Source organism: Macrosteles quadrilineatus, unplaced genomic scaffold (genome assembly GCF_028750875.1).
Source record: "Macrosteles quadrilineatus isolate MER2022 unplaced genomic scaffold, UCM_ALF_1.0 Scaffold_1__1_contigs__length_201487025, whole genome shotgun sequence".
NCBI lineage: Eukaryota > Metazoa > Arthropoda > Insecta > Hemiptera > Cicadellidae > Macrosteles > Macrosteles quadrilineatus.
The window spans coordinates 166891974-166903985 of NW_026542594.1; the positions used below are offsets into that span (position 1 = coordinate 166891974).

At 35.0% G+C, this 12012-nt stretch overlaps 2 protein-coding genes across 2 annotated transcripts; both read right to left on the reverse strand.

Annotated features, from left to right (window-relative positions):
- Positions 1-358: 358 nt before the first annotated feature.
- On the reverse strand, positions 359-1398 carry LOC128983134 (N-acetylglucosaminyl-phosphatidylinositol de-N-acetylase-like). The gene has a single exon (XM_054402306.1). It carries the CDS (start codon positions 1396-1398, stop codon positions 442-444), a length of 957 nt encoding a protein of 318 aa, XP_054258281.1. The 3' UTR covers positions 359-441.
- LOC128983135 (transmembrane protein 42) lies at positions 1290-10016 on the reverse strand. Its single transcript, XM_054402308.1, has 4 exons — positions 9851-10016; positions 5035-5184; positions 2438-2570; positions 1290-1413 (listed from the first exon to the last, which is right to left on the reverse strand). Exons 1-3 carry the CDS (start codon positions 9974-9976, stop codon positions 2448-2450), a joined length of 399 nt encoding a protein of 132 aa, XP_054258283.1. The 5' UTR covers positions 9977-10016; the 3' UTR covers positions 1290-1413; positions 2438-2447.
- Between the last annotated feature and the right edge of the window lie 1996 nt (positions 10017-12012).

Here is a 12012-nt window from a genome sequence, read left to right on the forward strand (position 1 = left end):
TAGTGAGACTATGCCATAGTCAAACAACAGATTGACTTTAGGTTTGGCTCAGTTAAAAAGTTATCAAATTCAAATCAGAAATTGCAGGGGACTACAAGGGGATTTGATAGCCCACTTGATTAAAACTTATAACTGGGGTGATTGTGGAATTTCTTGAAATAAAAATTAAGATACTACAATTAATTTTAAGGGGAAATTATAATTTGGAGACTATAATAAATATTTGAGATTTGTGAGATTGTGTGAATTTTGGTATTTTTTTTCTATTGTGGTATAAAAATTAAACAAAAGGCTCCAGACTTAATTGTCACCCTGTATTATGTTCTCTTTCTTTTATTTTAAAGGATCAGTATCCCAAAGAAATGGGGAGGAAACTCACAAAGACTTGAAAAAAATAAGTGTATACAGTATTTTAATCCAAAAATAAAGCACTTTATATTGCTAAAAGGGTAATGTATAACGATGCAGTTCATGAAATGTATTGACATAAGTATAACGAGAAAACTTCATGTATAACCTCCTATGCCAATGTAGCTGGGTTTTATGCATCCTCATAGCATCTTGCACCTGTTCGTGTTCATAAGATGACAAAATGAAGATATTCTCATCTTTAGATAAGTACAGGCTCCAAATTACATCAATCATACTTGAGTATTTTCTCATAATCCCCAAGCTGTCTAACAAAAATATACTACATGTCATTGGCAATAGCTTTCTGATATTGAGAGAACTGATAGCTCTTAATACAGTGATATGGTTCTCATGTCTATCGATTCCAAATTTGTCAAATGTGACCACTGTATCGATTCCGAGAGCTTCGACGTAATCCCGTATCAACGAAGCAACACTCTCAGTTCTCCACTTTCCTCTTTCCTCCCTCAGGGAGCTGCAGCACAAGAAAACATTTTCCGGTTTTATTCCCAGCACTTCACAACTCATCCAAAGTTCTCGTTTACGCACCTGTCTCTTACCGTCTACACCACTATTGCTTAGACACAACAAATAAGGACACTTGTTCTTCTCTACCATCCTCAAAATGAATGGTCCAAAAAACCTACATTCTTCATCAGGGTGGGCTATGATCAACAATATTCTTTTTGCCGAAGAAACAAAATATTTTGACTCCATCAAACGGTTACGAAACGACACACGAATCAAATACAGAATGTAACAAAAAACCAAATAAGCCGACAGGTAGAGTCCAAACTGAGTTGCTATGGCTCGTAATGTTGGATAAAGATTCACGTTGGATATGGTAAATGAAGTCTTTAAATAATTGTAAACAACATTAAAAAAATTCTTAACTGAGGAGAATTTTGAGTTTATGAAAGATACGAAACTGCTGTTGTGAACAATGCTTGTAGTTTCTCCGATTTCGTTTCCTGATGGATGAGTCATCACTTTTTGCACTATCTGAAACAGAGATACACAATCAAACAAACTTAGATTTTAATCTGTTTTAAGGTCCATCATCACGTACATAAATGAGATAAATTATTCATTTAGGACCAAAATTGGTTGGAAATAAATAATAACAATAACAGAAGACAACAAAGTTATAACAGGTACTCAGTAAAATATGAAATAGCAAAGATGCTACAAATATAATAACTTGAGGCAGTCATTCTACATTTGTTTAAAGGTAGTTACGTGGGCTACTCAGGCTTAGGTTTAAGCAAAATTTAACACTTTTGTACAAAACTTGTTTATAGTTGATGGTCCAAACACTGGTCTACTATTTAACTTTAACCTTTTGTAAGAAAACATCAATTGATTGACAAATGGTACCTCTGGGTACAGAAATGATCTGACTTGGGATCAAATCAGCACCCTTCAAAATGGTAGGTTGTTTTTGCAAAAGCAGTCATAGCTGGGTAAAATGAATCTTGGTGCAAGAATAGTGAAATTGTCACCGGAGGCGTCTTTTATGGTACGGTAACTTAAGCCTTCCTTTGTTAAAATGCTGAGAGGTGAGAGAGTGCCAGTAAATATTTTGATTATTGTGTGGGTTCTGTGTTTCTTTTGACAGAATGAACTCTATCAATGAGGTCAGCCAGCTACCAACAACACAAAGCACCTGTTGTATAATATTAAGCCCCCCCATACACGGGCGAGCATGTTCGCGAGCGTGTCCAACAGACGGTCGAGCATGCTCGCGAACTTGCTTGCCGCCACCGCACAGTACTCTTGCTTCTCTCGTGCTGTGACCATCGATGTATGGCTGTGACGTCCGACGAGCCAAGCGCTGAGCCAAACATGCTCGTCGGTACGAAGGCTTGCAGACCCCACACGTACACGGGCGAGCATGTTCGCCGCCAACACCGTCACAAACATGTTTGCCGTGTTTGAGGGGGCATTAAACCTTCAATACAAAGAAATGCTATACTTAAACATCAGAAGCCTCATTGTAAAGACAATTTACAACATTTTTACACACCTGAACTTAATCATGTGACTTTCTCCTTGGCAGAATCAGAAGCCAGTAACGCTAATCCTCCAATGATTAGGGAAGTTCCAACAAACCACATTGTCGAGACTGACTCACCAAACAGCAACCATCCGATCAGAGCCTGGTAAAAAATTAAGATTAATGAATGAATTATTTTAAACCAGTATTCAGCTTGTGATAACTTATGGTGCAGAGGCGCTATTTTAAATTGTGTGACATATCCCGATTCAACTGTCAACTGTCTGTAATTCAGAGACAATTTTTGTGCCAACGTTCTTTTTGAATTATGTGCTTCATATTATAAAGGTCCAACCCCATTCAGATTCACGCATTAAACGTACCCCAAAACATGAAAAAGTAGAAATTTGTACAATATAAAAAATATACCGTGTATGTACATACAGTATACAGTGTACACCAACTAGATTCAATAACCACCAAAGTTTATTTTTATCTTCTCCAAAACCACAAGTTGTAAAGTTGTGAGTCCACTTTTGTGATTTATTTATTCATGCCTTTTTTTATCACCCTTCCCTACCACCCCTCTTATGAAAATTGTTTATACCATGTTGTCAATCTGGGAAGAGGAGAGTGTTGTAGATAGTTGTAGGGATAAGATCTCTTGTAGAATACTTCACGTGATCTGGTTCGATTGGGAATGCAAAATTCAATTTGTTCTACCTAAAATAAAAAGTTTTAGTGGACATACTGTACACAGAAAAAAGGAAATGCCTGATTTGAGTTCATCTCCAAGTTTAGAGCTGACCAGTTTTACCGACGGATAGGTAAACTCCTCATGAGTTGCAGACCAGGCGAACACAGCTCTTAAACCACTCAGCTACCCACTATATTGCTGGCCAGTGAGCACGTTCCGGTGACTTACTCACCGGTACCGCCCAGGGGCAAAAATCTTGGGCTCCCTGAACGGTTGGTTTAGGGTGCACATTGGATTGGAATAGGAGTAAGAATCTCTAAGTTATGATGCTTAAATTAAGCCTACTTTAATAATAGTACCAAAATAACTACTAAAATGACATATTAGCCTACATGAAGATGTGTTCTATACAGTATTCTCTGAAAGAAGTTAAGATTTTTTAAATAATCCATACACCTAGAGGTCGCCCCGTGGTTGAAAACTCAACTCATAAATATGTATTGTGCAAACTTCTCTATTTTCACCCCACGCTGTAAATAAAACATGTGATTGGAATTTCTTCCATTTTTTTATATTTTCTGTTTAAATTTTGTTGTTATTTCGTCAGAAGCATGGCAACCCATAAGGTCCATGTAATTTTTTTTTATTTTAAATTCATTTTTTGTCCTTATTCTTGAGCCGATTTTAATTTAAAGGGATTCTGCACATCTACAGGAAAATATCAATCTAACAGTATGCCTAGATTTTCCCTGTGATGCACACGAGCTGATAAGATTATGTCCTTTACTTTCCCATAAAGTAACTTGAATAGAAATGAGGCTACTAAATCCTAAAATCCTGTCATATAGTATTCACCCTACTACTGTATTTATTTCATACAGTTAAAATCTAACTTATTTACCTTCACAGAATAAGTAAATTAATTTTTTTTTGTTTCATTTATGATGTAGAACAATCCATCAAATTTATAAGTAGGCCTAGTTGACATTTTATTTGAAGGAAGGACCCAACATCTTTCCGTAGTTACAGACTGATGTAAAAGAAACTACAGTAACTAATCAGAGACCTTTTTTATGGTGTAGCCTCTGGATCACTGATTTTTACAACAAAAGGTTTAGATTACCTGTACCGTCAAGTGATCTTCGATTGTAGTTGTTTAACTACAGCTGTTTCGTGTTTATAAACACATCTTCAGGTCAATGATTGCATTGATTGATTCCATCCATAGATTGGTCATCGTGAGGTTGAAAGTCCACAAATAACACATGTACACGAAACATTAAACATTAAATTGGCCAAAACACAAATACATAAAAAACTATATCGGACACGTGTGGCGCCGGTAGAAGGTAGGTCATGACTGCAGTGTGCTGGAAGTGATGGCCCCCCACCCATCATCTGCTATTATCTGTTGTGGTCTAAGATGCGTAAGGCCATAGACAAGTAGAATGAATATAGACAGTCAGCTGTGCTGCAGTAAGCAAAAATTCTGGCGTCTACCGCTAGGTTTACCGTGTAGTTACCATTTTTTATGGATTTGTGTTTTTGGCCAATTTAATGTGTATGTTTCGTGTAGGTGTGTTATTTGTGAGCTTTCAACCTCATGGCAACCATTCCATGGATGGGATAAATCAATGCAACATTGACCTGAAGATGTGTTTATAATCACAAAACAGCTGTAGTCAAACAACTACAATTGAGGATCACTTGACAGATACAGGTAATCTATACGTATTGTTTTAATCAAAGGCCGCTGGTGAATTATGCATCGTATGATTTTTCCGGTACATGAATCTTGAACCGGTGGAGGAAAACAAAGGAAGTCTGCTAGGTAAACTCACCTGGCTCTCAGAACGACACATTTACTGCACCAGTACATGTTTCCAGAAAAAAAATTGTCTTTCTAATTAATTAGAAAATATCAACTTACTGATGAAATGTAGTTGACAGCAGCAACACTAATGGTTGGAATGAAAGTCGATGGGGATTCTTGAAGTGCTTTTACAAAAAAGGTCCAGACAGCAGCATTGCATATGATCATTAAAACTAAACACAGAGCAGAAACAATGTACTGTGCAACCTGGAAAAAACCAATTACTAAATTCAGTTTTCATGAGGTAATATTGGTTTAATAAATTTGATAATAATTTACCGGTATTTTTGTAATTGGATGCCTTTTGCCTCATGACAGCTTTCACATAACACACAACAGACCATTAATATTCAAGCAATAACTTAGCAAAATACTGTCCAAGCACAGACCACACAACTTCAATTAAAAATACTTAATTACCGAAAAATGTAAGCAAACCCAACTAACTTAACGCATGGGAGTCATTATTAATCTGAATACCATTATTAAACACTACAAAATTTTAAAATACACCAACCTGTAACTGACAGTTTTTATGATACAGTCTACATAGGATATTAAACCCTATTTCACGGATAAGGGAATAAGTAATATATGTTCCCTTCTTAGTTCTCTTGTCTGTTATCAAAAAATATTGTTTAAACAGACTATAATCTTAGAACAGTAGAACCTCACTAATTCGAATTTCAGAGGAAAGACAATATATTTTTAATTATAGGAAATTTTAAATATAGGGAGTTTGAATTAGGCCTATAGAGGTCAGAACAAATTATGGAAAATTCAAATTATGGAGGTCCCAGTTTTAATTGTAGAAAGTTTGAGAGAACGGAGACTAATGAACACATCGTGGGAACATCAATGAGAGTCAGTTCATGTTTCAACAGGCATATTGTTTGTTCTAAATTCAAATTACAGAGGTAATGCGGTTCGAATTGTAGAGGTTGACTTCGAATTTTGGAGGTGACAATTTGAATTTATGACAACAAAATGTGAATAAATTGTAGAGGCTCAAGTATGTGCAAATTCAAATTGTAGAGGCTGCATTAGGCGTAAAAATCACTTTGAATTATCGGTAGGTAGGCCTATATTATTTTTCGAATATTAGAGGTTTTCTGAGGGGAACAGACAAACATTACTAATTATAGAGGTTTTCGAATTATCAAGGTTCAAATCAGCGAGGTTCTACTGTATAACAACCTCGTAAAGTGTTCGGAACAGACTCGACAATGTTGATCAGCTGTTGAATCTGTTCTGAACATTTTACCAGAATCATCTCTAATTCCGTTGCTGCGGCTAGTAAATTGGCTTTTTATAAGAATTCTCATTTCAAAAGTTTGAACTGTGGATAGTGTCACACCTAATACAGTACAGCAAATAAGACTGACGCCGTACCTAAGAGATTTAAGTAAACAAGTCAAAAAGTAACCAAATAATAACAAACTTATTATTTGATATCGAGAAATCAAAAATAGGCTGTCTTAAATATTTCCTCGAAGCTCACAAAAATAAATTATTTTAAATAAACAAACCTAGTTTTACTGGTAACAATCCCCAAATGTTTTGGGGCATACAAAAATAATTCTGAATGAAATTTCGGTACTTTGGTATTATCCGGAGGCCACCCTTATAGAGCGTGCTGCGGCGGTTATGTTAGGTTGGGTTATCAAAAACGGAAAGAACATACGTTAATTGACTTACCAGTACTGTCCAAATTTGACATGATTACAATTAACGGCCTTTGAGTTCTGTCTCCCAGAAGGCAGCGATGTCGGCGAGGATTGAGCTGTATGCGTCACCGCCTCCGGCTGCCACAGGCGGTGACAGGTGTTGCGTGCGCTCCGGTCAACGACCTCACCTTGGCCTACTTGGAGGGGGTTTGGCAAGTGAAAGTATGACTCATCTGGTATTGTTTGATTCATAATGAAACGAGAAAAGTCCTACAAACATATTTATGATAACCCAACCTAACATAAACGCCGCAGCGCGCTGTATAAGGGTGGCCTCCGGATAATGCCGAAGTACCAAAATTTCTGGCTAAAACTGTAAATACCCCCGCTGCAGCAAACCTGCCGACTAAGCGAATTTCCATTTGCCTTGATTTTCAATTAATCTATTAAATTAACATTTATGTAACGAGTACCTAGGTTAGCTGCTACAGGGAAATAAAGTGTGTTTTTTATTAAAATATCAATAGCTTAGTATGAAATAAATAAATCTGCCAAGTTTGATCAAAATATATCCATAAACAAGCAAACTACAACATATGATAATATTCTCCATAAGAATAACATGGGAATTTTAAATTAAAAATTTTTTGAATTTTATCCGTAACCAATCACCGTACAAAAACACTTTCATATACTAAATTATTTGTTATTTTAAGCTCTTTAAAAAGGTCTGGAGGAAATTGATAAATTTTCTGTTTTATGGGTAAAAAATGAGAAAAACCAATTTTTACCCCATAAAACCACCCGTAAAACCGTAGGCCTACGTCCCTATAGGGAAATTTGCTAAAAAGAAGGCAACTACGTCACAACACAGGACACATGACCCAGTACCCAGTACCCACACACCCCTTGACCATATCTTACTTTTACCGGCACACAAGCATTAAGTACGGCTTGTTCTTTAATTGTGACCACTATAACTTCTAAATGTTTTTGTGCTAAGCGTTTCGTATGACGAATGTTCACACTCAGGTTGAAGAGGAGTTCTGACACTTAATGTCCTTGTGGACCTTACAATGAAGGCATTAAAGGGTACACTTCCATTTCTGTTAGCACAAACAACCAAATGAGTAATATTGATTATTCAATTTTTTAATTCGATATATCGTTTGGTTAGTTAGGTTAGGTTAACCTTACTTGTTACTTGTTAACCTAACTAACCAAACGATATATTGAATAATCGATATATCGATCGATATTTTCATTCGGTTGTTTGTGCCAGCAGATATGGAAGTGTGGTTTCAAAGACGTGCATTAAAGTCTTTGAAACCATGGTAGTCTAACGACAAGAACAGGATCACTTGGTAATATAACAGGTAATATTGTAGGGTATTTCTGAAATAAATTGATTTGATTTTTAAAGGCCTAAGTTAGTGATCCAGAGGCTAAGTTACACCACAATTCGATTATCCACTTCAAATTTGTTTTTTACACAAAATTTGTGATTGAGAATTTTGATTAGGTTACTAATTACACAGGTATAGATTATACCATTTACTTATATCTAAATGTACATTTGTAGATAAAAAGTCAATGGGCTGCACTTTACTTTAGGTCCTACACTCATTCGAACGAAAATATAGATTGATATATCCATTATTCAATATATCGTTTTGGCTGCACTTTACTTGACGTCCTACACTCATTTGATTTTTTTTTCGATTCGATATTTTCATTCGATTGTTTCATTCGATATATCGTTTGGTTAGTTAGGTTAGGTTAACCTTACCTAACTAACCAAACGATATATCGAATGAAGCAATCGATTAATCGATATATCGATCGATATTTTCATTCGAATGAGTGTAGGACGTCAAGTAAAGTGCAGCCATCGTTTTGTTACTTAGGTAAGATTAACCTAACCTAACTAACCAAACGATAAATCGAATAGTCGATATTTTGATTCAGTTGTTTGTGTAGGACCTAAAGTAAAGTGCAGCCAGTCAATGATTAAACTTAACCATGGCCTAGAAAGTTTTGCTTGACTAACTTATCAATACCGGTACATATGTCTACCTAGGGGAAGTAAGATTTAAGCTCTTAAAAATTTATTTAAAAAATTATTTCAGCCTGACGATTTATATGAACATTCTTTAGGCCACCTGTGATTTAACTTAGTTATCATTTACATTAACCCTCCGAGTGTCATGCGTCGCTGCAGCGACGCGTAACGCACTTTGTATAGTGTCGTGCGTCGCTGCAGCGACTCGCGAACACTGTTTACGGCGAAGGCTCTATGACTAACTGAATCGGACTGTACTGGATTGAGTTAGGTATCGTTCTGTCCGTAATATTCTAAGCTTTCTGCAGAGGTCTGTCTCTAAGCACTATTCATTTTAGTTCCGAAAATATTGTAGCAGACAGCTGACTGAGCTGACGTGCGTGTATTTGTAAACAGCTAGGTTACCCTCGGACCGATGACTGATGTGTTTTATTACGTTTATCATCGTTTTAGTGTTAAAAATCAAAAGTAGTGATATACGTGGTGCATTATAAGAAGATTTAAGTGGTTTTGAAGTGCTGGTTGATGATCCTGAAGAAGTAGGTAGTGATATTGATGTAAATTATCAGCCAGATTCCTAGCTATGGTTGGGCTATGCATTCTTAGCTAAACGCTATGTACTGAAATCTGTTTTTTGCCCATAACTTTTTTATTTGCAAATCTACTTCCTTATATTATTATAGATTTGTAATCCTCATAAAATTTAGAACAAAGTGGCTATTTTCAAATATTTATAGGCCTATAATTTATACAATTTCATTGAGCGCAAACTTATTTTTTTTTGAAAATTTTCGAAATTATACATTTTTTTACCTAAAAAAATTTTTTTTTTTTTAAATCTTCCTTATGTTTTATATATAATATTGAAGCCCAAGATTTTCCAAACAAAATGGTATATAGAACAGTATAATTAACATTGTTTTTAAGCTTCTCAGATCAGTTTTAATAAAACCTTGCAAATGAGCAAAAAATAGGCTGACATTAAGGCCAAAACACGTGACACTCGGAGGGTTAAGTGCATAGCACAACATGTAGGCCTACAAATAAAGTCCTAAAATCCTAATTCCTATCTATGTTGGAGCTCTTGAAGATATGTACGGTATTAAAACTTTAAATTTAACACCATAAGGAAAAAATAACTTACTTCGTTATCAATTAAACCAAATTTTACATTAGAAAGTTTTCCAAAAACACTACCACCACACGATAACAGACCAGCTTGAAAACTGTAGTGAAATTGTTCATTTACTGGCAATTTTGACAAATCCATTGTTGGATTTGGATTTTTAAGGTTTAGGTTATCATACTAATATTTTGTTATTCTTTAAATAGAAAAAAATAACAGCTGTTGTACGGTAAATTATACAGCTCAACAGCTGATCAGAAATTAAAATGAAAAATGCAATCAACTTTTGATAAGCTTAGAGTATAATCTTGGTGAATTCAATAAATGGTTATATGTATGATAACCAGAAATATCATTTCACACTTGTAAATAGTATATAAATATTTTATACTTTTAAATAGTAAAATATAAGTTTGTGCAGTTTTATGGCCAGAAACTATGGGGGATCTTTGCAACGCACTTTTTTCTCTGTAGCATTGACTATATAGGGTGTTTTTTTTTAAACTTGCATCATTATTTATGTAAAAACCGCAATAGATAGAAATATGCAGTTTAAGGGAATCATCTATTGACGTAGTGGGCCCATTTTTTTTTTAATTCAACGTTACATTCACATCCCCCCCTTTCCACCCTGCCCCAAACTTTTTTTTTAATAGCAAGGTACCCCTTTTGACATATCAAATGAAAGAGCATAAAAAAAGAAAATGTTTGGTGAAAAAAATGAAAAACGGCTCATGAATTTGTGAGATGACCCCCCCCCACCCCCCTTTTCATTTACCCATAACTTTTTTTTAATAGCAAGGTACCCCTTGTGACATATCAAATTAAATATAAATTTCACCAAACATTTTCTTTTTTCATGCCCTTTCATTTGATATGTCACAAGGGGTACCTTGCTATTTAAAAAAATTAAGTTTGGTGGCAGGGGGGAATGTGAATGTAACGTTGAGTTCAAAAATATTGGGCCCCCTACGTCAATAGATGATTCCCGCAAACTGCATATTTCTATATATTGCGGTTTTTACATAAATAATGATGCAAGTTTTTAAAAATACACCCTGTATAGTCAATGTCTGTAGTGTTATCACCAGGCCGCGGCCTGGTATAATAGGCCAGTAAAATTAGTTAAAAAATTAGCTGTGCCTGGAAATAATTCTCGGAAAGCTGGAAATCGTTTTAATCCTTTTGTTTGGTATAGGAGTAAAAGGATTTGAAGTTTGTCCCATTTTTCCAGGTGAGCTTCTGACCTGGGGCCACAAAAACCTTGAAATTTAGGGTCATTTTTTAGTTTTTACTAAATCGTCAAAGAACCGTCCAGCCTACAGAAAAACACATGGTAAAGGAATTGTAGAGTATAAAATTCCGCATCCATTGAGTATCTGGTGATGAATATCGAACCAATATTAAGTTATTTATAGTAATTTAAATAAAGTAATTTTAAATTCTTGAACAATCTATTTAACATTTGCATTTCTTCTAGAAAATGGATTGCCATAAAAAAACACATCTCAATATCTTCCCTGTTGCAGCAAATCTAAGTACTCACTAAAATTAATGTTAATTAAATAGGAAATTAATCTGACAATTTTTAGGGAATATTTTAGTATAAATCCAGCCAAGTAAATGGAAAATCATTTAGTCTGCAGGTTTGCTGCGGCGAGGGTATTTGTAATTCGTATTAATTACTTTGTAAATAATAATGTACTTGGAATCAATTTTCTAGAAGAAATGCAAATGTTAAATATGCATTGTTAAATAATTTTCTAATGAAATAATTTTATTTAAATTACTATAAATAACTTAATATTGGTTTGATATTCATTACCAGATACTCAATGGATGCGGAATTTTATTCTACAATTCCTTTTTTATGTGTTTTTCTCTAGGCTGGACGGTTCTTTGACGATTTAGTAAAAACAGAAAAATAACCCTAAATTTCAAAGTTTTTGTGGTCCCAGGTCAGAAGCTCACCTGAAAAAATGGGACAAACTTCAAATCCTTTTACTTCTATACAAAACAAAAGGATTAAAACGATTTCCAGCTTTCCGGGAATTATTTCCGGGCAAAAACCTATTTTTACTGGCCTATAATTGGCAACGTCGCAAGTGGTGTTGTTTAGTGACAGACGTCCCATAAGATAACATTGCAGACAGGTGACATCAGCTCCTTTATTCGCACTT

Coding starts and splice junctions, on each gene's coding strand:
- LOC128983134 (XM_054402306.1), bottom strand. CDS start 1,398: ATGACTCATCCATCAGGAAACGAAATCGGAGAAACTACAAGCATTGTT.
- LOC128983135 (XM_054402308.1), bottom strand. CDS start 9,976: ATGGATTTGTCAAAATTGCCAGTAAATGAACAATTTCACTACAGTTTT. Junction 5,185..9,850: donor TTGGTTTAATTGATAACGAA/GTAAGTTATTTT, acceptor GGTTTTTTCCAG/GTTGCACAGTACATTGTTTC. Junction 2,571..5,034: donor CTGTCAACTACATTTCATCA/GTAAGTTGATAT, acceptor ATTTTTTACCAG/GCTCTGATCGGATGGTTGCT.